Source organism: Muscardinus avellanarius (genome assembly GCF_963383645.1).
Source record: "Muscardinus avellanarius genome assembly, chromosome: 14".
Taxonomy (NCBI): domain Eukaryota; kingdom Metazoa; phylum Chordata; class Mammalia; order Rodentia; family Gliridae; genus Muscardinus; species Muscardinus avellanarius.
The window spans coordinates 83,274,864-83,299,516 of NC_137800.1; the positions used below are offsets into that span (position 1 = coordinate 83,274,864).

The following is a 24,653-nucleotide window of genomic DNA, read 5'->3' on the forward strand; positions in this document are numbered from 1 at the left end:
AGGTGTGGTGGCATACGCTTGTCATCCTAGTACTTGGGAGGCTGAAACAGAGAAGGATCAGGGGTTCACAGCCAGCCTCAGCAACCTAGTGAGGCCTCTGCAACTTAGTGAGATCCTGTTTCAAAATTAATTAAATAAGCCAGGCGTGGTGGTGCACGCTTGTAATCCCTGCGCTTGGGAGGCAGAGACAGGAGGATCCCACAAGTTCGAAGCCAGCCACGCTGGCTTAAGAGATTCTGTTTTCAAATATAAAAAAGTATAAAATAGGTTTGGGAGTGTAGACCGGAGGTAGAAGGGCTTCCAGAAACCCCAGTACGACCAAAAACAAAACAAAAATAATAATAAAATAGAGCTGAGAGTGTAGCTCAGAAGTAAACTGCCCTGGGTTCAAATCCCAGTATCACAAAAAAGGAAAGAAAAAAAAAAAAGAACAGAACTTAAATTTTTTCTGTACTTTGGTTACAAGCCTATCTGTCGAAGAGAACACAAAATAAGAAAATTGTTTTACTTTATTTCTCTCTTTGTTTTCCTCACTGAGCACAAACCTGAGAAAACTGAATAAACAGCATGAAGGAAGGTGATGGTATGAGTGGTAAGAAAATGATCTTCTGAGATGAGAATACCTCTCTTCTCCCATTTTTGAACCAGTTAGGATTTCTTTTGGACTGATTTTTTGGGCTTTAAGAGGTCTTTCTGCTTACACTTTCCCGAAAGCGGGTTGTTGGCTGCAGGTATTTCTCTTGCATTCTCCAGCTCTGGAATGTAGAAGATAATACTGAGGCAGACCCGGAACCCATCCTGGCGAGGGCTGGGTTCTGAACGCTGCGGGGGGCAGCTTGCTAAGCCAGGGGTTTGTGTCATGGTGCCGAAGCCCCTCCGGGGTTATTCTGGCTGATGCGTATCAATTCGTTGAGAAGGTCTATTCTGGAGCACAGGTAAAGCGCCTGGGCCAGCTTCCCCACGGTGGCCGCCCTGATGCCTTTCCTCATCAGCCACTTTTGAAGCATCTGGTAGACCTTTTCTTTGAGTCCGTCCCGCTCATAGTCGTGGTCGATTTCGTCGATCTGTGACTCGGTGAAGCCCAACCTACGGGCGCAGCTTTTCCACTGCTTTCCCAGGTTTTCCCTGACTGGGTTCAAGTGTTTCTCAGTCAGACTAGAGGTATTATCTGCCAAATGGAAAAGAGAAGACGGGATCAGGCTATCACCCATTTGCTGAAAACCCCAGGTAAAGTGAAGGTAACAATGACTTCTTAATTACAGAGTTACTGACTCACTGAGTGACACCTGCCATGCCTGCTGGCCCGGGTGGAGTCTCTGAGTGACTTAGAGTAGGGCACCCCTTCCTTGAGGCAGGTGCATCCAAGCCACAGCTCGTGGCTTTGTGAACCAAACCCTTAAGTGCCTACCAGGCAGGGTATTCAAGTCAACCCTAGACCACAGCCCTGTTTAAGATAGACTGGATATAATGGGGAGAGAAAAATTTTTGTTCCTTTGGGAGGTTTTCAAGGCCACTCCACTCCTGGCCCTCCTCACTCAACACTTTCTTTAAGGACACTGAGACCTTCAAGTGTCCTTGAAGCTCTCTCTCAGTTACAGTGCCTCTCCTGATTTCTCCAGGGATGAAGTATCTATATTCTTTTTTCTTTTTCTGCAGTACTGGGGATGGAACCCAGGGGCATTCTACCTGTAAGCTACACCTCCAGCCCTATTTTTTATCCTTTATTTTGAAATAGGGTCTCACTGAGTTGCAAAGGGCCTCCCTAAGTAGCTGAGGCTGTCTGTGCACCGCAATCCTCCTGTCTCAGCCTCCCAAACGCTGGGATTACCAGTGTGCGCCACCACGCCTAGCAAGTATCTATACTCTTCAAGATCCATTTTTAGACCCATCTCTGCCTTTATTTTCCTTCTTCTCCTATAGTTATTAACTCTCTCTTTCTACTGGTTTCATCTCATGACTCCTTCACAAAAAATAATCAAGGAAACAAAAATATACCATCACCATCATAAGCAAACCATATTCTGGATCCTCACCCTACCTCAGGAAGCTGAAAACAAAGAAAAAGTCATCGCGTTTTTCCCCCTCATCCTCCGTTCTTTTCACAGCTCACAGCAATGTGGTTCCCGTTCCCGCCACTGGATGTCAGCAGTTCAAGAACCTCCCAAGATATTTGGCAAATCTTGTCAATCTCTTAGGAGAGGAACCCTGGATTTCAGCAGATTCTCGAAGGTACCTTTGGCCCTCAAAAGTTAAGAACCTCTAAGGCCAGGCATGGTGGCACACGCTTGTAATCCCAGCATTTGGGAGGCTGAGACAGGATGATCGCAGGTTCGCAGCCAGCCTCAGCTACTTAGTGAGACCCTCTGCAACTTCGTGAGACCCTGTTTCAAAGTAAAGAATACAAAGTTGGGCTAGGGGTATAGCTTGGAAGTAGAATGTCCCTGGGTTCAAGCCCCAGTTCCACCAAAAAAAAAAAAAAAGGGTAAGAATCTCTGTAGATATTTTTGTTTTTAGTTTTTATAAATAAAGTGTGTGTGTGTGTGTGTGTGTGTGTGTGTGTGTGTGTGTGTGTGTTACTGGGGATGGAACCCAAAGGTATTTGGGCTTCAAGCTACATTCCCAGCCCTATTTTTTTTTAATTCTTTATTTTGAAACAGGGTCTCATTAAGCTGCAAAGGGCCTCACTAAGTGGCTGAGGCTGGCTGTGGACCTGTGATCCTCCTGTCTCAGCCTCCCAAGTACTGGGATTACAAGTGTGTGTCACCACAACCAGCTATAAATAAAGTTTTATTGAAAAACAGCCATGATCATTCATGTATTGTCGGTGGCTGCTTTTGTGTAGTATAGTAATAGAATTTAATAGTTCCAAGAGAAACCTCAGGGCCAAGAGAGCTTAACATATTTACTATCTGGCCCTTTTATTTATTTTATTGTGGTACTGGGGACTGAACCCACAGCCATTCTACCTCCAAGCTACACCCTTGGCCCTTTTTATATTTTGTTTTGAAAACAGACCTTGTTGGGTTTCTGAGGCTTTCCTTGAACCTGTGATTTTCCTGTCTCAGCCTCCCAAGTACTGGGATTATAGGTAGCACTACCATGCCTGGCTTCTCTGGCCCTTTATAGAAAAAAACAACACCTGACAACCACAAAGTTAGTCAGGAAGTTGGGTTCTTATTCACTGTCTACCCTCACGGCTGTGGTCCCAGCTGTACCCTTAGGGTTAACCTTAGGGCCTGGATAGTAGACCCCAATGAGAAAAGGCCCTCTTGTTTTGATCTAGAGGTGCTGTGAAGGGCATAGGCTTCTGTTTTTTACAAAATCTCCTTTAATGCAGGACCCCAGGAAGCTGCTTCTCTTAGGTGGAACAGTGATATTTAACGATGATCAAAGTTTAACACTTTTATAGACCTTCCTATGAGCCAGTCAGTATTCTAAGCTCTTTACACATATTGATTCATGTAATCTGCATAACAAAGCCACGGGTTAGATACTGTGATTAACCCCATATGAAGAAACAAATAAATAACAAAGGAATTATGTGGCAATTACAGTAGACATTCGGGGAGAATCATCAGACAAATTTTAAGATTCTACTGCATCTCTCAAGTAAGAAAATCCAAGGTTGCTAGACACTGGGGTGTGTGTGTGTGTGTGTGTGTGTGTGTGTGTGTGCACATGCACATGTGTTAGGCATTGAACCAGGCCCTTGTGCATGTCAGGCAAGCACTCTACCCTGAACTATATATCCAGCCCAACACAGGGTCCTTAAAGAGCATCTTACCAAAGATAGCTTGGTACTTGGAAGGCAACTCTTCTTTCAGATGTGTGCGTGTGTGATCTAGAAGTTGTGAACTCATTCCACCGACATCCATATAATTGTATTCTCCAAGCTGAACACCAGTACTATTGTGTATGACATATTTAATAGGCTCATCTGAAGAGAGAGAAACACGCAGGTAAGTACCTCAGGACTGAGAGCAAGAGAAAAAAATACGGCAATGGTAAAGGAACAGGGCTTTACTCCAAATGTTAAGTTAAACTAGTTGTCCTATGCTACGCTTCAACATTTTATTCTTTAAAATGTGGCTACTCTACCTCATACCATTAGGATGGTTACCACAAACAAACAAACTAATGTCGATACAAATGTGGAGAAAATGGAGCCCTTGTAAACTGTTGGGGAGGATCATAAAATAGCACAGCTACAGTGGAAAGCGGTATGGAGTTTCCACAAAAATCGAAATGTAGAATTACCATATGACCCAGTCATTCCATTTCTGGATATTTATCCTAAAAGGATTAAATGCAAAAATATTTTATACCCATAGCAGCATTATTCACAATAGCTAAAAGATAGAAGCAACCCAAATGCCTATCAACATAGGCATGGATAAACAGAATACAATATATACATTCATCAGACTCTTAGCTTTAATAAAAGTAATTTTTTTTTTAATGAGGCAAGGTCTTGCTATGTTACCCAGGCTGTTATCAAAGTCCTGAATGCTGGGACTACAGGAACCTTGAAGACATTTGCTAAGTTAAGTATACAGTCACAAGGAGGCAAACAACATAAGGCTCCACTTTAAGAGGCAACTCGCCACCAGATGCAGTAGCACACGCCTGTAATCCCAGTGTTTGGGAGGCTGAGACAGGAGGATCATGCAGGTTTGAGGTCAGCCTCCGCAACTTATGGATACCCTGTTTCAAAATAAAAAGGGCCGGAGGGTGTAGATCAGAGCTAGAATGACCCTGGGTTCAATTCCCAGTACCCCCCCAAAAAAAAGGAAATAAAAGATATCTAGTGGAATTCACAGAAATAGAAAGTAGTCGGCTGGTTGCCGGGGATGGCGGTGGGGAGTGGGAGTTAGAGCTTAATGGGGAGCTTGGGAGGATGCGAATCTTCTGGGGGCGGGTGGTCGGGAAGGCTGTCAACAGCGTGACATCCTCAGTGTCTCTGAACTGCCCACCTCGAAACCACTAAGAGGGTGAATTGGATGTATTAGGAATCTGAGGAATTCTGCCACAATTAAAAACAATGTGGGACCACCACAACAGAAGGCAGAGGCGGGTGCAGAACAGAACAAGGCTCCGCCACGCTCCCAGGGGAATGGCCGCCACCCAAACATCCGTAAGGGCTCCTCCTGCTCCTTCCTACAACAATTTCAAACCTCTGGCTCAGCGTTCCAGGCGCGCTGGCCCTGACCCAAGCTCTCCGCGTCTCCTCCTCCCTCGCTCCAGTCTGGAGTCCAGTCCTGCCAGCTCCCCGCCCCCATCCTGGCCATCCTGCCTTTGCTCCAGTTGTCTCTGCCTGTTCCGCCGTCTCCCACCCTGTTCTCTCTACTGTAACAAAGACCCTTCCGTGAGCCTGTCCCGCAATCCCAACCCAGCCTCAGCACCCCGCCCTCGCTGCTGGGGAGCACCTGCTAAGGACGGAGGTCAGTGCACCTTAGCTCCAGGCACCTCACACAGCGATCTGGCCCAACACTGAGGGAGGCGCCAATCCACTGTTATTTGTCCAGTGAAACCAAGGAAACTAGACATCTTCTCTACTGACGGATGAAAGGAACATATGGCGTACACGCCCGGTACCTGCCAGGCATTTGGAAGGTACTGAGGCTGAGGTTCTTGGGATCCTACTAAATGATCCGTGGCTACCGTCTCTGCTGTATTAAAGGCGGCATCTTTTGTAAATCATGTTTATAGTTATTTATTTGTTTATTTATTTGGTACTGGAGATTGGATGCAGGCTACCTCCAGGCCACGTTCCTAGCCCTTTTCATTTTGAGACAGGGCCTCACCAAGTTGCTAAAGGGTCTCACTAAGTTGCTGAGGTTGGCCTCAAACCTGCGATCCTCCTCTCGGCCTCCCAAGCACTGCGTGCCACCACTCCAAGCATAAGTGATGTTTACTAGTAATGATAGCCATGGTGCTGCTGATGGCAGCTACCATTTACTGGCCGCTTATTGTATACAATATCAGGCACAGTGTTAAACTGTCTCATCTCACTCGGTCCTCGGAGCACACTGTCCCAATTTACGTGGACACTCTGGTAACTAACGGCCTGTATGAACCTCTGACTTCCAGAGAGGCTAAGTCAGAGGGCCTGTGAACCCTCAGTGCCAGCATTTTACCCTGCACTTATCCACCCTGGAGCCTGTTTTTGAATCAGCTCTCTGCTGCTTTCCTGCCCAAGTCTGGCTACTAGAAAACCCATAAAAGTCGCAAATGCAGCACTGATGTGCTATTAGAGACACAGGAGAGCAGGCATTAGGTGGACTTCCCAAAGCAGCATTTTCATTTTCAATTGAGGGTCACGAGCCCTGGAGAGGCAAAACGACTTGTACGACTTGTCCAAAGTCGCATAGACGGTGAGTGGCACCGACAGGGCGAGAGCGCGGGGCCCCTGAGTCGAGCAGGCCTTTCCTAACCTCACTTAAAGCGGCGCTCCGAAGCTGGTGGGGTGCTGCATGCCTGTAATCCCAGTACGTGGGAGGCTGAGACAGGAGGACTATAGGTTCAAGGACAGCCTCAGCAACAGAGGGAGACCTTAGTGATAAAAAATAATATAAAAAAGGCTGGGGGTATAGCTCGGAGGTAGAGAGGTAGAATGCCCCTGGGTTCAATCCCAAGTACCACCCCCCTACACACACACACACACACACACACACACACACACACACACGTAGTACGCTGAATAAAAAGGTCCTGAGAACTATCCTCAAAATGAAGAAATACTTATTCTCCTCTTGCACTTAATGGTTCAGACATGCCCTCCTTATATGGCAAGGCAAATTGGAAAACTCAGATTTGGTGCAGAGTTAAGTCTACTGGGTGATAACAAATGCAAATAGAATAATCAGTTAACTTTGCAGTGGACTAAGTCAGTACTTTGTGGGATCATCCTCAGGGGCAGCAGTGCAGGTCTTTGCATTCCTGACTGCAGACCGAGGTCCTCCTCCCCTGCTCAAGAGCAGCTCAGAGCCATTGCGGAGCCGGAGCCTACTGCTCCAGAACCAGGACCAGATGTGACAGCAGAAAGGGCTTTCTGGCACCAAGCTGGTGAGGTTGGGTTACTCAAACAGAGACGCATGAAATGCTGGCTTCCGGCCTGCCTTCCTCCATCACAGGGCTGGAGCTCCCTGAGAGGAGGGGCGCAAGCTGTCTGTGAGCTGTCAGCCCTCTCCAGCTCCTAGAAAACTGCCAGGCCAAGTGGGAAGTGCTTTAGAAATTTTTATTGAATTAATTATGAGTGAATGAAGTGATAAGGAGATACTTATGAAATATTTTCGTTGCAGATACAAAGGAAGCAAATATATGTCACTTATATAATTATATATGACATACATCCCAATTAATGCTTAATCCAGTATTTTGAATTCCATAGACTTTATATTCCATGAATAAAACCCATGGAAGAAAAAAAACCTAGGATGTTTCCATAGGAAATTTTTAGAGACTCTGTCCTTTTGAAAGAAAATATAACAAGGCTCTATGTGTGTCTATCCCTCCCTTTCCTTTCCCTCCTTCCCTCCCTCTTTCCATCCTTCCTTCTCTTTCTTTCTCTCTTTATTTCTGTCTCTCCCTGTCTTTCCTTTTTCTCTTTCTCTCTTTCTTTCTTTCATGTCAGGGATTGTACCCAGGGACTCATGCACTCTGAACAAACACTTTATACACTGACCTATATCCCCAAGCTCAAAATGAAATATTTCCAGACCAAGTGTTCTGAAGAGACCAGAGGTGGCAAGTTGTATTTGGCAGCTGAAGAGTCCTTCATCCCCATCAATAACTTACAGTCTTCAACAAAGCTAACAATGGCGATTTCATTTTCAGAAAAGTAAAAAAGGTAAGATTGTGAGTGCTATTTATTTTATTTATTTATTTTTGTGGTACTGGGGTTCCTGGAAGCCCTTCTACCTTAGGGCTACACTCCCAGACCTACTTTATATTTTTATCTGGAAACAGGGTCTCTTAAGCCAGTGAGGCTGGCTCCAAACCAGCGTGATCCTCCTGTCTCCGCCTCCCCAGCGCGGGGATTACAAGCGTGAGCCACCACGCCCAGCAGACTGTGAGTGTTAAAGATCTGCTTACCTGTTGACGGTAAGGAGCAGAACGGAAGGGTGCTCATGCCTATTGGCAGGCTGGTCTCAGGCACTGGAGTTTTGTAGAAACTTGGGGTTTGGCTTGGATTCGACCCATACTGAACCCTTGCTGCTCCTGGGTCCAATGATCTCACTCCAAACCCAGGCAGATGATGTAATACACTGTCCCAGAGTGGTACTTGGGGGTGGCTGGTTAGACCCACTGGTTGGTGTACTCCATTATCACGACTGGCCGTGCTGGGGTAAGCAGGACCTTTTATCCCCATATTCTGGAGATTCTCCTGGGGTCTCGGCTGTGCAAAGGGGTCATGAGAGACCCTCCGTTTCCTTTCCTCCTCTCTGTTGTAAGCCACATTCCGTGAGAGCTGCTGTTTCACCTGCTTGTCCATACGGCTGCCAAAAGCATGGTAGTTGGCTTCCTCCTGCAGTTTGCGCTCCAAGATGTGCTCATTCTCTTCTTGGTGTTCCAGGGAGGAAAAAAACCAGGACTCCTCCACAGGACCCATGTCGAGTCCCTGGGAACTGTGCAGCGAACCAGGCTGTTCTATAGCAGAGAAGAATCAATGCGAGTTTCATGAAACATTAAAAAGTAAAACAAGCTGGGTGTGGTGGCGCACGCTTGTAATCCCTGCGCTTGGGAGGCAGAGGCAGGAGGATCGAGGCCAGCTGCGCTGGCTTAAGAGACCCTGTTTCAAAAATATAAAAAATAGGTCTGGGAGTGTAGCCCAGAGGTAGAAGGGCTTCCAGGAACCCCAGTACCACTAAAAAAAAAAAAAAAAAAAAAAAAAAGTAAAACAAAAACAAAACAAAAAACAAAACAACAGCAACAAAAGAAACTAAAAACCAGGGAGAGAAAAGTAAAAAGCATTTGGTAAGCCGAGAATGGTGGTGCACGTCTGTAATCCAGCATCTGGGAGGCTGAGACAGGAGGATTGTGGTTTGTGGACAGCCTCAGCTACTTAGTGAGGCCCTTTGCAACTTAGTGAGACTCTATTTTAAAATAAAGACTAAAGCCGGGCGTGGTGGCGCACGCTTGTAATCCCTGCGCTTGGGAGGCAGAGACAGGATCGCGCAGGTTCGAAGCCAGCCGCGCGCGCTGGCTTAGGAGACCCTGTTTCCAAATAAAAATGTAAAAATAGGTCTGGGAGTGTAGCCCGGAGGTAGAAGGGCTTCCAGGAACCCCAGTACCACCAAAAAAAAAAAAAAAGACTAAAAAATAGGACTGGGGGTGTAGCTCTGAGGCAAATGCCCCTGGGTTCCATCCCTAGTACTGGGAAAACAAACAAACATTTGGTGGATTGTCCTCTCTCTGTAAGTTTTACAGGTGATCAACATGGATATTATAGCAAAACAAGAAAGCCATAATCTTGGGATGAAAGGGACTCGGGTTGGAGAGAGAACGCAGTGGCCGCCATAGACCAAGTGAGGGTGGAGACCGATGGCAGCTTTGTCCTGAATTCTCCCCATGGATTCTGTCATTATGTAAAAGCCCCATGGAAATAGGAGCAATTATTATTATTTGATGGATAAGGTTTATACAAGGTTAAATAATTTGCCCCAGAAGAGACAGAAGTTTCATACCCTGCTTTACTATATTCTGCCTTCTTTTTTGGCATCATGGGAGAAGTATTCCTGCTTGAATCTGAGGCCTTCCTCTCTTCTCCCCCCCCCCCCCGCCCTTTGCTTTTATTGGTGCTGGGGATTAGACCCAGGGACATTCTATCTCTGAACTACACCTCCAGCCCATTTGATTTTGTAGTTTGAAACAGGGTCCGAGTTGCTGAGGAACTCACCAAGTTGCTGAGGCTGGCCTGGAACCTGCGATCCTCCTGTCTCGGCCTCCCAAGTACTGGGCTTACGGGCAGGTGCCACCTGAGACCAGCCTCTCCGTACTCTAAATCAGTTTGTCTTTTCTCCCACTCGTGTCCCTTTCTTTCTCCTGAACTGTCATATTCCTCCTATCAGACCTATCAGGCTTCTTGTGTTCAGAACATTCTATGATTTTGGCAAGCACAATGTTGCTTAACATTTCAAAGATATGTAATTAGACCCCCAGATATATTATAAATTCCCTTAAGGCAGGTATTTAATTGTATACTTTCTCCTCTTCCCTACATGGTCTGTGCAGTATTTTAGAGAACAGAATGAATGAATGAGTAAACAAATAAACACATAAATAGATATTTCAGCCACAAGGTAAGTTACCTGAATTGGACCTGCTTGGAGGTTCTGCCGTACAGTCAAGCTGGAGAGACTGCATTCTCTCCAAAATTTTATTTTTGTGTGGATACTCTTTCTATAATCAAGAGCACAAATACACACTTAAACAGCAGAAAATACTCAGTTCCAGAAAATAATTATGAGAAAAGTGGAACTTTTCAGAGGACAGAAATTTCACACAAATCTTATTAACAATAGACATTTTTTTAAAAAATGAACATTTTTTTCCAAATAGCCAGGATGACCCTGCAAAAGAACAAAGTTGGAAGACTCACATTTCCTGACTTCTAAACTTACTACAAAGCTTTCGTAGTTAGAACAGTGTGATACTGGCATAAACACAGACATAAAAATCAATGGAACTGATTAGGGAGTCCAGAAATAAACCCTCTCATATATAGACAATTGATTTGGAACAAGAATTCCAGGACTATTCAAAGAGGATATATATATATCCTTACCTTATACCATATGCAAAAATTAACTCAAAATAGATCAGAGACCTAAACTGAGATGTGAGAACTAAAAACTCTTAGAGAAAAACCAAGAGGCTCCATGACATTGCTTGAATCCCATCTACTTGGTAAGCTGAGGCAGGAGTATTACAGGTTCAAGGCCAGGCTGGGCTGCTTAGTGAGGTATTATCTCAAGATAAAATAAAAGGGGCTGGGGCTGTAGCTCAGGAGTAGAGCATGCTGGGTTCAGTCTCCAGTACCCAGGGTTGGGGGTCGGGAAAAGAAGAGGAGAACTCCTAGAAAGCTTCATGATGTCGGTTTTGGCAGTGACTTCTTGAATGAGACACCCAAACCACAGGCACCACAAGTGAAAATTGATAAATTTGACCACACCAAAATTAAACCTTTTCACTTTCTAGATAATGTCTAGAAAGTGAAAGGACAATCAATCCAGAGATAGGGGAAATTTTTGCAAATCATATATAATTGATCAGAGATGAACCTACAGACTCTCTAAAGAACGTTTACAATTCAATAACAAAGAACAAGCAATCCAGTTCAAAAATGGGAAAAGCACTTGAATAGACATTTCTCCAAAGAATGTGTACAAATGACTACTAAGAACATGAGAATGCTCAACATCATTATTAGGGAAATGTAAATAAAACCCGAACGAGATACCACTTTACACTTACTAGAATGGCCAAAATAAAACAAATGAAAAATACAAGTGTTAGAATCCTTGTGCATTGCTGGTACAGAGGGTTAAATGGTGCAGCTGCTCTAGAAAATTGTTTGATGGCTCCTAAAAAGTTATACATAGGGCCGGGCGTGGTGGCGCACGCTTGTAATCCCCGCGCTTGGGAGACGGAGACAGGAGGATCGCGCAGGTTCGAAGCCAGCTGCGCTGGTGTAAGATACCCTGTTTCAAAAATATAAAACAGGTCTGGGAGTGTAGCCCGGAGGTAGAAGGGCTTCCAGGAACCCCAGTACCACAAAAAAAGTTATACATATAATTACATATGGGCCATCATTTCTACTCCTAGGTATATACCCCAAAGAATTGAAAGCAGCAACTCAGACATTTGTATGACAATGTTCACAGCATTATCACAAGAGCCAAAAGGCAGAAACAACCCAAACATCTACGAACAGATGACTGGATAAACAAGGTGCATTGTGTCCATACGATGGAATATTATTCAGCCATAAAAGAAATAACATTTTGATATATGCTAGAAAATGGATGAACCTTCAAACCATCTCTGTGAGTTATGTGAGGATCTATACTTGCACACACCTCTCTGACCCCAGGCACCAAGCACTCCTGCAGCGTTCGACGCGCTGCCGTCTGTCACTCAGCACAAGGGAGGACAGGGAGGAGCCAGCTTTTCTAGAGAGCAGAAATATGGTTCCCAAATGACTCTCCCATCAGTGTCCACCTGCTCCTCCCACACTCCTCCCTCAGCATTATGTTTGGGGTTGGAATTTGCTTTTTCCTGTTATATGACTCAGCAGATAAATTCTGCTGCTTTTCTGCTTTCTAAGAATTCCTCAAAATGTCTGACCCACTTATGGTACTTTCTTTTCTCTTCGAGTGATGTATTTTTGTTTCGATATTCTTATACATATTTTCTCTCATTTCATGAGTTTTAATGGAAGAATGGGTCCCGTTTGCCAACATAATATCTGCATAGAGCTAATAATGTGTTCAATAACCTACTTTACCCCAAACCTCATTAATAAATCACACTGCTTTGGTTTTCGTGACTGATAATATATCGATATGCTAATAGGTTGAGCATCGACTATATTACCTACCTTTAAATTCTTCACATCTTCTTCTACACGTTCTTCTAATTGACTTACATAAAAAGGCCTGAACAATTCTTCAATGCCTATATGAAAAAAAATAGTCCTTTAAATTTCTTAAGCATTTTCTGAAATATAACCAAAATATTAGCCATCTATTGTCTTTGAATTACTTACCTCCATCTGTGGGCAAAGTGGTAAAATAAAAATAGAAACTCCAAACCACTGACTCTAACAAAGATACTACAAAAATGAGCAAACACCAGCAGACAGAAACAAGAGTTAGAACAACACTAGCACGGTCTCCTCCTGATGGCGAGCACCTGCCCGGGCTGGTGCTGACCTCCAAGTTGACCGGAATGAGTGAACTCCATCTTTCTGTCCCTCTGATAAGATGGGATTCTCAGAATAAGAGTTGGGGGTAAAGGCTTAAAGCTGTTAGCCTTAAAAGAAAATTTAACTTCCAATTCTAGAAAAACAGAGTAGATATTCCTTTTCTTATTTCTTCTGCTGAGTATAACAAAAAACCCTGGCTATTATATGGAAGACAAATATATGGATCCTCTGGAAGGAGGAGAGAGAAAGGTAGACCAGCTGGGGACCTCGGGGCTTGAGAAAACATGACAGCAGCTTTAGTCCCGATAGTCGAAAAGTGGAAGCAAGTCTTACAAAGAGTGAATAATTAAATTGTAGTGAATCACACTGGGGAAAACTCCCCCACAGTAAAAACGGAATGAGCTGTTGATACTCACAAAGACATGGATGAATCTCTAGAGAATTATGCCAAGTGGAGAACAGGTGTCCCCAAAGGCTATATATGTGGTTATATTTATATCATTCTTGAAACAAAAAAAAATTTAAGAATGGAGGATAGATTAGGGTTTGCCAGAGGTGCAGAAAGAAGTGGGGCTGGGGAGAAACAGGTGTGGCTGTAGAAAGGCCACGCCTTGTGATAGAGATGCTTTGAATCTAACAGCGTCTGTGCTGAGATCTCGGGAAATGCAGTGCTGTAGTTGTGTGAGATGTTATCATTGGGGGGAAACGAGCAAAGTATATATGGGATCTCTTCATTCTTACTTTTTATGACTGTGTATGAATTTACAGTTATCCCAAAATAAGAACTTTGTTTTAAATTTGTATTGAGATATAATATCTATATGTATTTATGGGGTACATGAATATAGTATTGCAAATCAGGGCAATAAGAACTTTCATCTCTTTAAATACTAGTCATTTTTATATATTGGGAATTTCATATTCTTCTTTTCTGGTCCTTTGGAAATATATTATTGATCATTTTAACTCATAGTTACCCTCCTGTGCTATAAAAAACTGGAACTAATTCCTCCTCTCCATCTTAAAATACTTTTTGTCTCCCATCTCTCCTTTCTTTCCAGACTCTAGTGACCACTATTCTACTCTGTTCTCCTGGAAGACTGAGCCTCAGGGTGTTTTTCCTCTGAGCTACACCACCAGCTGTCTGGACAAACACAGTGTGGAGCACACACGTGCTACGACACGGATGAAACTTGAAGACATCTTGCTCAGTGAAATAAGCCAGACACAAAGGACAAATACTCTAGGATTCCACTTGTATGAGGTAGCCAGACTAGTCAAATTCACAGAAACGGAAAGCAGAATGGCAGTTGCCAGGGTTTACAGAGGGGAACGTTGAGTTAGTGCTATACTTCCATTGGAAAGATAAAAAAAATTCCTGGAGATGGATGATGGTGGCGGCGGCTACACAACAGTGTGAATGGACTTAACGCCATTGCACTAAAAAGAGCTGAGATGTTAAACTTCATGTTATGCAAATTTTTTTTTTTTTTTTTTTTTTTGGTGATACCGGGGGTGGAACCCAGGAGTTTTTCTACCTCCAGGCTATATTCTCAGACCTATTTTATACTTTATTTGGAAACAGGGTCTCACTAAGTTGCTGAGAGCCTCACTATGTAGCTGAGGCTGGCTTTGAACCTGGGCGATCCTCCTGTCTCAGCCTCCCAAGCGCTGGGATTACAAATGTGCACCACCACACCCGGCGTTATGCAAATTATAACACAACAAAATAATAAATTAAAAAGAAGGAGGAGGAGAAAAAGAAGAAGGTCAACAACAACAAACAAACAAACGAGAAGATCTTATATGTCCTTGTGCTTTTTTATTTTTTGTTTTATTTATTTATTTATTTATTTATTTATTTATTTATTTATTTTGTAGTACCAGGGATGGAACCCAGGGGCACTGTACCTCCGAGCTACACTCTCAGCCTTATTTTTTTGTCTTTTTATTATTTTATTTTATGTATTTATTTATTTTGTGGTACTGGGGTACTGGGGATGGAACCCAGGGGCATTGTACCTCCGAGCCACACCCCCTCCAGTCCTATTTTTTAGTTTTTTTTATTTTTTGAAATAGGGTCTCACTGAGTTGCGAAGGGCCTCTCTAAGCAGCTGAGGCTGTCCACAAACAGCGATCCTCCGCTTTCAGCCTCCCAAATGCCGGGATTACAAGCGTGCACTACCACGGCCGGCTTATTATTTTTAAAATTAAAAAAAAAATTCTCATTAAGTTGCTGAGGACCTCACTATATGGCTGAAGGAGGCTTAAAACCTGCCATCCTCTGGTCTCAGCCTCCCAGGTAGTGGGGTCACAGGCTGCATCTTTTCATTGGACAAAATATTTGAAATCTAGAAAGTCAGTTTGCAACCACAAGTACAATGTGCGTGGTCTTCTGAAACCTCCGGCATATTCCTGAGATCCTCTTACTGGGGAAAGTCACCCCGTGGGTTGTGTCCTACGGAGTCATAAAAGATGCTCTTACCAGGAAACGTTGGCCGCGCTTCCGGGCTGGCCTCCCAGCAGCGCTCCATCAGGTTGATGATCTCCTTTGGGCAGTGCTCAATGATGTCATCCACATTTGGTCTGTTCCCAGCTTTTATGCATATTAAAATCTGCTCCATACAGATGGCATCTATAAAACCAAGAGGAGCCCTTCAGCTGGGCCTTTCTGGTCCTGCTCTTCTCTCAGGCAGGAAGACAACAGAACGTGGGCAATACTGCTAATTGGTCTCTGCCTAGGGTATGCTCTGAGCATAGCTGCCTCATTCCGTAGGGGCCTGACGGCCTATGACAAGGAGGCGACGTATGTCACTGTAGCAGTGATCGAACATTTTACTTTCTGCCTCTGAACGATGAAATTCAAGTCAAAAGCCAGGTGTGATGGCACACGCTTGTAATCCTAGTACTGGGGAGGCTGAGAAAGGAGGATTGCGGGTTCATGGCCAGCCTCAGCTACTTAGTGAAGCCATCCACACCTTAGTGAGACCCTATTTCAAAATAAAGAATAAAAAAATAGGGCTGGAGGGATAGCTTGGAGGTAGAATGCCCCTGGGTTCAATCCCCAGTACTGCAAAAAAAAAAAAAAAAAAAAAAAAAAATTAAATTAAAGCTACTTTCTTGGGAAAAAAAAAAAAAAAGGATTATATGCTGCATAAAGTCAATGACAGTCCCCAGATTTTAACGCAAAGGCAAATACAGAACAGCCTTGCCTTTACAAAGCCTAGTTTAATGAGGGCAAGTTAAAAAATAGAGCAATAGTTGATATTCTCAAAGTAGGACAAGAGGGTTCTGGTAACACAGTCATGACTAGAAGATCTGAGAAGGTTTTGTTAAGCCCAGAGAACGAAGCAAGAGCTATCCAGGAAAGAATAGGGGAGGAGAATTCCGGGACCAGGAAGAAGGCTCTGAAAAGAATGGGGGTTACAAAAATCATGATGCATGCCTGCAGTTCCTAGTTGGGTACAACTGGGCAGACTGCCAAAGAAGGGAGAGGCAGGGCATGAGGTGAGGGAGAGACGCAAAGGTCAGCTCGTAAAGGCCTCAGGTTCTCTACTGAGGAATCTGAGCTTTATCTTGAAGGCCATGGCGGGGGGGGGGTGTCAGAGGATTTTTAAATATTTAAATTTTTTGCCTGTTAGGGTTACTATTTTGGCTGCCATGTGGCTGAAGGGATGCATGAGGAACCTGCATCAGAGATGAGTAGGGTCTGAACTGAAGCAACTTAGCAAGGTCCTATTTCAAAAGAAAAAATAAAAATCAGGGGTATACAGTACCAATAGCTTGAAGGTACAATACCCCTGGGTCTAATTTTCAGTACCAAACAAAGAAATATCCCCCCCAATAGATATATCTCAGCTCATGTGTGTATCTCAAATTCATAGCTTCTGAAGTCTTACTGAATGTGAGCCGAGGGGCAAGCTGGGTCTGGGAGGACTCTGAGGTTGCCGGTGGGGGACTCAGCAGACAGGCAGCGTCACCACTCTCTGGCTTTATAGGAAGAGCAAAGGTAGGAGAGCTACAGGGGGAAAAATCTGTGAACTTAGGGATCTGTTTTGTGGAATGTTAATTTAGAAGTTCCTGTGGCATATTTAATGGATTTCCATAACAAGCAGATGGATACCTACGCCACAGCCGGAGAAAGACATTTCAGAGGCACGATCAAAAGAAATGATCATTAAGCCATGGACGCCAATAACCGCCCAGGAAGAATGTGTGTGAAAATGTCCATTTCACCTCCTTAACAAACTGAAGGATGACTGCGTATGTAACTGTTCTCCTGCAGGGACCACGATGCACCCATCTTTGTGTTCCCGGCGCTGACTCAAGTACCCAGGGTGGGTACTGAGTGAGCAGTAAGTGGATGGACTAAAGCATGAATTGCATGCCTTATAGTATGAAAGGCTAAGTCCTCAGAAGCAGAAATGAACAGAGTTTCCTGTCCAGGAAGGAACCTGGAATTGTACAGCACTAGCCATGGTTAGAGACACTATCAAGACTCCTAGTCACCTGAGGATCTCTGATTCCTAAACGGGAATAGCTCACTCATTCCACAAAAATCTGCTGAGTATTCACTACGTTCCAGGAAGGGTGTGTGGAGCTGCCGACAAGATGGTAGTGGATAAATCAGACGTGGCACTAACCTTCATGAAACTTACTGAAGTCTAGCAGGTGAGTCTGCCATTAAATAAACAAACAATTCTAAATCTTAACTCATCTCCCTGAAGGCCATATTTCATTTCCCCATTTTGACTATTATCAAAACCCCAGTCGTCTACAGACGTCTTACTCTCATACGGCTCCTTATTTGCAAATATGGCCCAGAGTAGTATGCCAAAGCTGTAGACATCCGACTTCTCCGTGGGCTTCACGTTGATGTTGTGCAGGTGCTCGGGGGCCATGTAGTACAGCGTGCCCCCATTTTTCTTCGAGGTGCTGTTCGCTTTCCTCTGCTCGTTATGTTCCTCTTTAGTCAGTTTGCTCCACGTCTTAAAGGAAGCGACACCAAGGTCAGCTATCTGCAAAAGAGATTATACCAGTGAGATCGCTGTATCAAGGCTGCGGGCAAATCCGACTTGGCTTGAAACCTGGGGCTTATCCAACAGATGTGAGGCACAGAGTGGTTGCTCTGCACAGGTTGAAAAGAGCTTCTGAACAGACTCAGAAACTAAGTATTTCCTCATTCATCTAGAAAATCTGTCCCATGAAATGTTCACACGAAATCATGGTCTCTTGATTCTTATGCAATGAAAGGGAAGAGAAAAGCAGAAGACACTTCTGACAACACCTAATTGCATTAGTCTGCATATGTTTTCAGCTGTTTCTGGGGCTAGAGGGAAAAATAATGTTATTTTCTTCTTAGTGGACTTAGGTAGCAGATGGAAACTAGTTACTGCACCTTCTGTTTCCCATGGATGTGAGCTTCCTAGGATCCAAAGGCGTACTGAGAAGCACTGTGGTCTTGTTCTGAGTTGGTAGCCTGAACCTAAGAGGAGATGATAGAGGAAGTAGGAGAGGGGGAAAAAAAGACAGAAAAGCAGAGAAAAACACCATGGTGAGACACAGCAAAGCAGGAAGTGACAGGGCAAATAACAGAACATTACACGCAAGAAAGAATCGGAGACTCATAGGGGACAGTTTCACTTTCGTCTCTATAAATACAAGCAAGTACTTGGGGGTAGATCATGGCATGGGCTTACCCAAACCTCACAGATTTTTAATCCATGATATAAGAGATCAGCTATTAATTTCAAAAAACCTTAAAGACATTGAAATAAAAATCTGTCCAAGATTCACAGTATCAAAAGCAGGATGCTGTGGGCATTAAGTTCTTTTCCCACTATTGCATTCCCTCCCAGGTTCTTTGGGTTTTGTTCTGGTGGTGTTCTGGGGGTCGAACCCATGGATTTACACATGCCAGGCAAATGCTCTACCACTGAGCGACACCATCAGACCCCTTTCAGGTTCTTGCACTCGGATTCCAGTTGCCAAAACCAATCAGATGTGCAGATTCCTTAGTTAAATTTTGATCATAACAAAGATCCCTTTCGTTCTTCCCTTTACTTAGAGGAATCAAAAGAAAATTAATGCAGATAGAAGCAAACAAATAGATAAAAAATGTAAAACAGCTAAATTCAAAGCAGAGGGCTTTGATGACCAAATGGTCGATTTGCTACTGATCTCTCAGGCCATGTCTGAGTCATAGGTATTCTCCACCACGCCTCCACATTCCTGTATCGTCAGAGGAGCGGAGTCTCCGTCACATGGATTTCCTGGAAAAATGAGGCTGAAGGCCCATCCAAGGGTGAATGAACGTGTGCATCTCAAAGTCCAACAGAGGAAGAAAGCAAAACCCCGGGATGAGTTTTTCTCATCATTGAATGACATTACTCCCAACAACATCAGTTACTCCCTTACAGTTGTTCCCCCAACCCCATCACGCCGCATCCGTCCTTCAATCCCTGGTGGAGACGTCTGGAAGCGCCCGCAGGAGCACCAGGCTGAGCCAGCCTTCCTCTACTGCCCTCCTAGGTTCTGCTTTCTCCCTCTGTTAGACTCTGAGATGGGAACTTTCACCCTTGTTCACCTAGGAACAAGGTGCCTCCTCATTTTCCCCATGACATCTGTGTGACCTGGAATCTTTTTCTCTGGAAATGCAGTAGGATGTGGAGGTGTTTGTGGAAAATCCTTAGAACTCAGACAAGGCCCGAGAGTCGGACCAGCAGCAAATTGGCCCCTGGGGCATCAAAACATTTTCTTTGAAATTCAGCTTAATTTATTGTTTGTTTACTTACATCTGCCTTAAAAAAAAAAAAAAACTCGACTTCCTTTTTCCATTAACAAGAAGGGATTTACAGTGGATAATGGGAAGTGAAATTACTCAACCTTTTGAGGCCTAGAGATTGCGGTTTACCTTGATGTGAAAGTCGTTGTCAACAAGGATATTTTCAGGCTTCAGGTCCTTGTGTATCACACCTTCTCCATGTAAGTAGCACATTCCTTCAATGGTCTCCACAATGATCCTTCCTTTTATGGAAAGGGGGATACTGATCTGAAACAAGTGATATTAAGTCTTTGGGGTGGAAGGTAATCAAGCCGGCCAAGACAACTATTCCATTAAGAGTGGAGGGATCTGAGCCTAAGGACAGTCACTGGGTCTCCTCCTAGCAGATGCTCCGCAGTACTGCTGTCACTGTGACACAAACTTCCTTTCAAGAAAGATTCCATTCCGGGAAGAAAGAATTTTCGGGGTGTGTGTGTGTGTGTGTGTGTGTGTGTGTGATGTGGTATTGGGGATTGAATCCAAGAGCATTCTACCTCCAAGCTATACCCACAGCCCTTTGTTATTTTGAAACAGGGTCTTCTTAAATTCCTGAGGGTTTCACTAAATTGCTGAGGCTGGCCTCAAACCTGCAACCCTACTGTCTCAGCCTGCCAAGTACCAGGATTACAGGCATGCATTACCATGCCTGGCTTAATGTCTTATGGCAGTGCAAAAGCAAAAATTCCAGCTGGGCATGATTGTGTTCCCCTGTAATCCCATCACTTGGGAGGCTGAAACAGTTGGATTGCAGGTTCAAGGCTAGCCTCAGCAACTTAGCAACACTGTTTTCAAAAACAAAAACAAGCCGGGAGTGGTGGCGCACGCTTGTAATCCCCGTGCTTGGGAGGCAGAGACAGGAGGATCGCGCAGGTTCGAAGCCAGCCGCGCGCGCTGGCTTAGGAGACCCTGTTTCCAAATAAAAATGTAAAAATAGGTCTGGGAGTGTAGCCCGGAGGTAGAAGGGCTTCCAGGAATCCCAGTACCACCAAAAAAAAACAAACAAACAAACAAACAAACAAAAATAAACCCCAAAACCAAAACCAAACCAATCCAGGAATGGTAGCACATCCCAGTACTTGGGAGGCTGAGATAGAAAGATGTCTGGTTTGAAGACAACCTGAGTAAGTAGTGAGAACTCTCAACAGGAAACCCTGTTTCCAAATAAAAATGAAACAGGACTCGGGGTGTAGCTGGGAGGTAGAATGCCCCTGGTTCGATCCCCAACACTACCACACACATGCCAAAATAAATAAATAAATGAATATCCATGCCAATCTGGTAGAGGAAGCAAGTCTAGATTGAACTCCTTGAGAAAAAGGCATGTTCTTACATTCAGGATTGGATCCTTATACAGTTACTTAAGATTGTTAGACCAGTGCCTAGAATGTCTAAATGAATCAACAAGTACACGTCACTAACATTTTTTACTGCATATAATATGATGTCCTACTGTTACTTACACCGAATACATGAATGGTGGCATGAAAGTGTGTGTGTGAAATAACGTTAACAGATAAAAGGAAAAGAAGTTTGCTCACGCGGGTTACAACCATGAAAAAAAAAATCTACGTGATCCACGTAACTCTAAGACTATGCTGGAGAATTAACGTCTATTCGGTGATCTGGGATCAGGCGCTCCAGGTCTATGCAGAGCCTCAGGCCACTCTTCAAATTATATTCTGGACATATCAATATCAGTGTGAGTATAAGGGTTTGGTAAACAAGTTTTTATTTTCCTGTTTTAAATCTTTCTCCATTGTTGCTGTGGTTTATCTTCTATATTTAACCCGTAAGAAATGTATCTTAAATGGTCTCAGAGTACAGTTGTGAATATTCTATCTTTTTTAACAGTCAGAGGGTGCGTGCTTTCATCCACCACCCCATACTTGTCATCTGTCGCACTAAAACCCCAGGGGCTGTGGCTCACAGAGAGGCTGGCAGGTCTGATAAAACGCCAATCCCATCGCCAAGACACAGAGGGGCCTTCTGAGTCCTCTGGGGAGGACTGAGAGGACAAGGCTTTGGGCAGGGAATGACTTCAGCTAATCCAAACCGCGGAGCAATTCACAAAGGGACTATTTTATGTCAGAAAGCCGCGCATGAACACCCTGGCGGTGGCAAAGTTGTGCCTACCTGGGTCTTGAGCACCTGCATCAAGTTACCCTTCTCCATGTATTCCATCACCAGGGCGTAGTTCCCCTCTTCCATGATGATGCCCAAGAGCTTCACCACCCGGCTGTGCTTCAGTCTGTGCATTATCTTGCCCTCCTCAAGGAGGGCCTCGTTGTACCTGTGGGCATGGAAGGCGCTATGCTGAGGGGGGCAGAGCCAGGCCCTTCTCCCTCGGAGCCCAGGGGCCTCACGTGAACCTGCAACACGTCACATCTCAGACGCCTTTGTCACACTTGGAACCCCACTGACACCTGTCTTTCGGGCATCGACCATGAGTCGTAGAAGGCAGAGGGACTCCTCCTTCATCTTTATACCCTTCCTTCCCAGTAACTGCACGTGGTACCCAAGGCATGGGAAGCAATGAAGGGAAAGTACATGAGAAACAGCAACACAGCCTAGAAAAAAAGACCGTGCTGGCTGCTGCAATGGAAAAAAGAAGGGGGAGCCCTCGTATAACTACTTCAAGAAAGAAAGAGGTGAATCCACTCCACCAGTTGCTCTAATGAAAGGGTCCTTGGAACTCTTAAAGGAGCCAGCTGACACTGGACTGAAACCCCGAAAACCAAAATAAATCTTCTCTCCTTTAAGTTTACTTTTCTTGGGTATTTTGATACAGTTCAGAAAGCTGACTAACACATCTACCATATACATTATGTCCCTCATCACTCTCATCTCCCTCTCTCTCTCTCAATTTCCTTCACCTGCATTTCTCTCCCGTTATTTTCTAACTTTTCATGAACTAGCTTCATAATCCTTATTAGAAAAAAATGACCCTAATAAGAGTGATCATTAACCTTGACATAGTTAGTATACTGAGACTTCCACCAGGTTCTGCCTCAGCCTGAAACTTGGGCTGCTCCTATTTACACAGGGTCCGTGACCCTTTCTTTCTCTTTTTCTTTCTTCTTTCTTTCTTTCTTTCTTTCTTTCTTTCTTTCTTTCTTCCTTTCTTTCTGTACTGGGGATAGAACCCAGGGGCATTCTACCTCTGAGATACACCTTCAGCACTATTTTTTATTCTTTTTTTTTTTTTGTGTGTGTGTGGTACTGGGGTTCCTGGAAGCCCTTCTACCTCCAGGCTACACTCCCAGACCTATTTTATATTTTTATTTGGAACAGGGTCTCTTAAGCCAGGGCACACGGCTGGCTTCGAACCTGTGTGATCCTCCTGTCTCCGCCTCCCAAGCGCGGGGATTACAAGCATGTGCCACCATGCCCGGGTTATTCTTTATTTTGAAACAGGGTCTCACTGAGTTGCAAAGTACCTCACTAAGTAGCTGAGGCTGGCCAAGAACCCTGATCATCCTGTCTCAGCCTCCCAAATGTTGGGATTACAAGCATGTGCTACCACGCCCGGTCCATGATAACCTTTCTCTGTGGCCAGTGGGGAGTGTGACCCACCCACCTCTGCCCCTAACCTACTCGTTGCGGTTGGGCCCTGTGTACACCTTTTTCAGGATCACAAATCCATGGGTTCGATGAAAACACAAGGACACCTTCCCGAAGCCTCCGCTGTCTAGATCTTCCTTCTCCAGGAAGTCACTGGAGTTCATCTTAATATCATCCAGCGACATGTCTGGTTGCCTTCTGAATGCTCAGAATATCCCAAAATACACCAATCTGCTTAATTCTCAGTGTCGTGCCCTGTAACGAAAACAGAGAAGACATCTCAGGAGAAAAAGATCATAATTCAAAAAATGACACGCTGGGTGTGCTTTTGTTTTTTGGGAAACAGACATAAACCTGTAAAATGAGCTGTTTTTCTAAGAATCACAGAAGAACATAATTTTTATTCCCTCAGACTTTTCATTTCTGGCAATAATGGAAGACTGGAAAAAAAAAGCTGCTGGCTACAAAAAAACTTATGCTTTGTGATGCAATTCAAAGATCCATTCAAATGTATAACTGAGCTTAGTGGAAAGGAAAAGAAATTCAGGGCCAGCATAAAAAGGAGCCCTGGATTGGGGGCAGTGGCCCCCACCGTGGTCCTGCAGGCTGTGCACTGCCAAGCTCACCATCCAGTCGCTGGAGTTCAAAGTCCCACAGGGACTGGAGTTGAGACGGGGGCATGTAAAAAAGAGGGCTGGAATGAAGATTCCCCCTTAATCTGACCTCCTCAGGGAAGGATGGAGAAAAAACAGCCCACTAATAAATGGATACAACTGGCTAGCACCAGGCATGGGTATGTAAAAAGTCTCTATGTGAATCCATAACCTTGGGCTTGTCTTCCAAAAGTCTGGGGCTTTAAATTTAGAGGATCCTGGCCATCTTCTCAGGTCAGGATCCCCCAAACAAAGATCTTTTCTGTAGAAAGTGGTCACAGGCTGATGACATCCTCAGGTATGACTAAAGCCGATGAAACACCCCAAAGGCGGGCCAGATAGGATCCCCACAAGAAAAGCTTAATTTATCAGGAGCTCCAGTTCCAAAATTATAAATCACAGAAGAAGAAATCCTCTATGAGCCAGATCTTGAAGTACAACAAACAGCAATACAAGACTTAGGCAAGTTCAGGTAGCTAAACTATTGAAAATCACTGAAAATAAAGAGGCTTAATGTAATTATGAGCAAAAGAAGGAACTGGGCGACTCTACAAAGAAAAAGGCGATTGTATTCATTTGCTTGAAGAGAAAGAGGTGGAAAAGAATCGGGATTTCGGGAACGTGTCCACCAGTGCTCGGTCAGGTGTCAACGCAGAACAATTGGCTTCATCCATCTTCCCTTTTCTTC

At 44.3% G+C, this 24,653-nt stretch overlaps 1 protein-coding gene across 1 annotated transcript; it reads right to left on the reverse strand.

Annotated features, from left to right (window-relative positions):
• Positions 1–857: 857 nt before the first annotated feature.
• RIPK1 (receptor interacting serine/threonine kinase 1) lies at positions 858–23,497 on the reverse strand (the record flags this gene model as incomplete). Its single annotated transcript, XM_080710320.1, has 10 exons — positions 858–1,168; positions 3,785–3,937; positions 8,095–8,649; positions 10,311–10,401; positions 12,602–12,678; positions 15,414–15,563; positions 17,718–17,946; positions 19,842–19,979; positions 21,885–22,041; positions 23,346–23,497. The coding sequence occupies 10 exons, from the start codon at positions 23,495–23,497 to the stop codon at positions 858–860; spliced, it is 2,013 nt and encodes a 670-aa protein (XP_080566446.1).
• Positions 23,498–24,653: the final 1,156 nt, after the last annotated feature.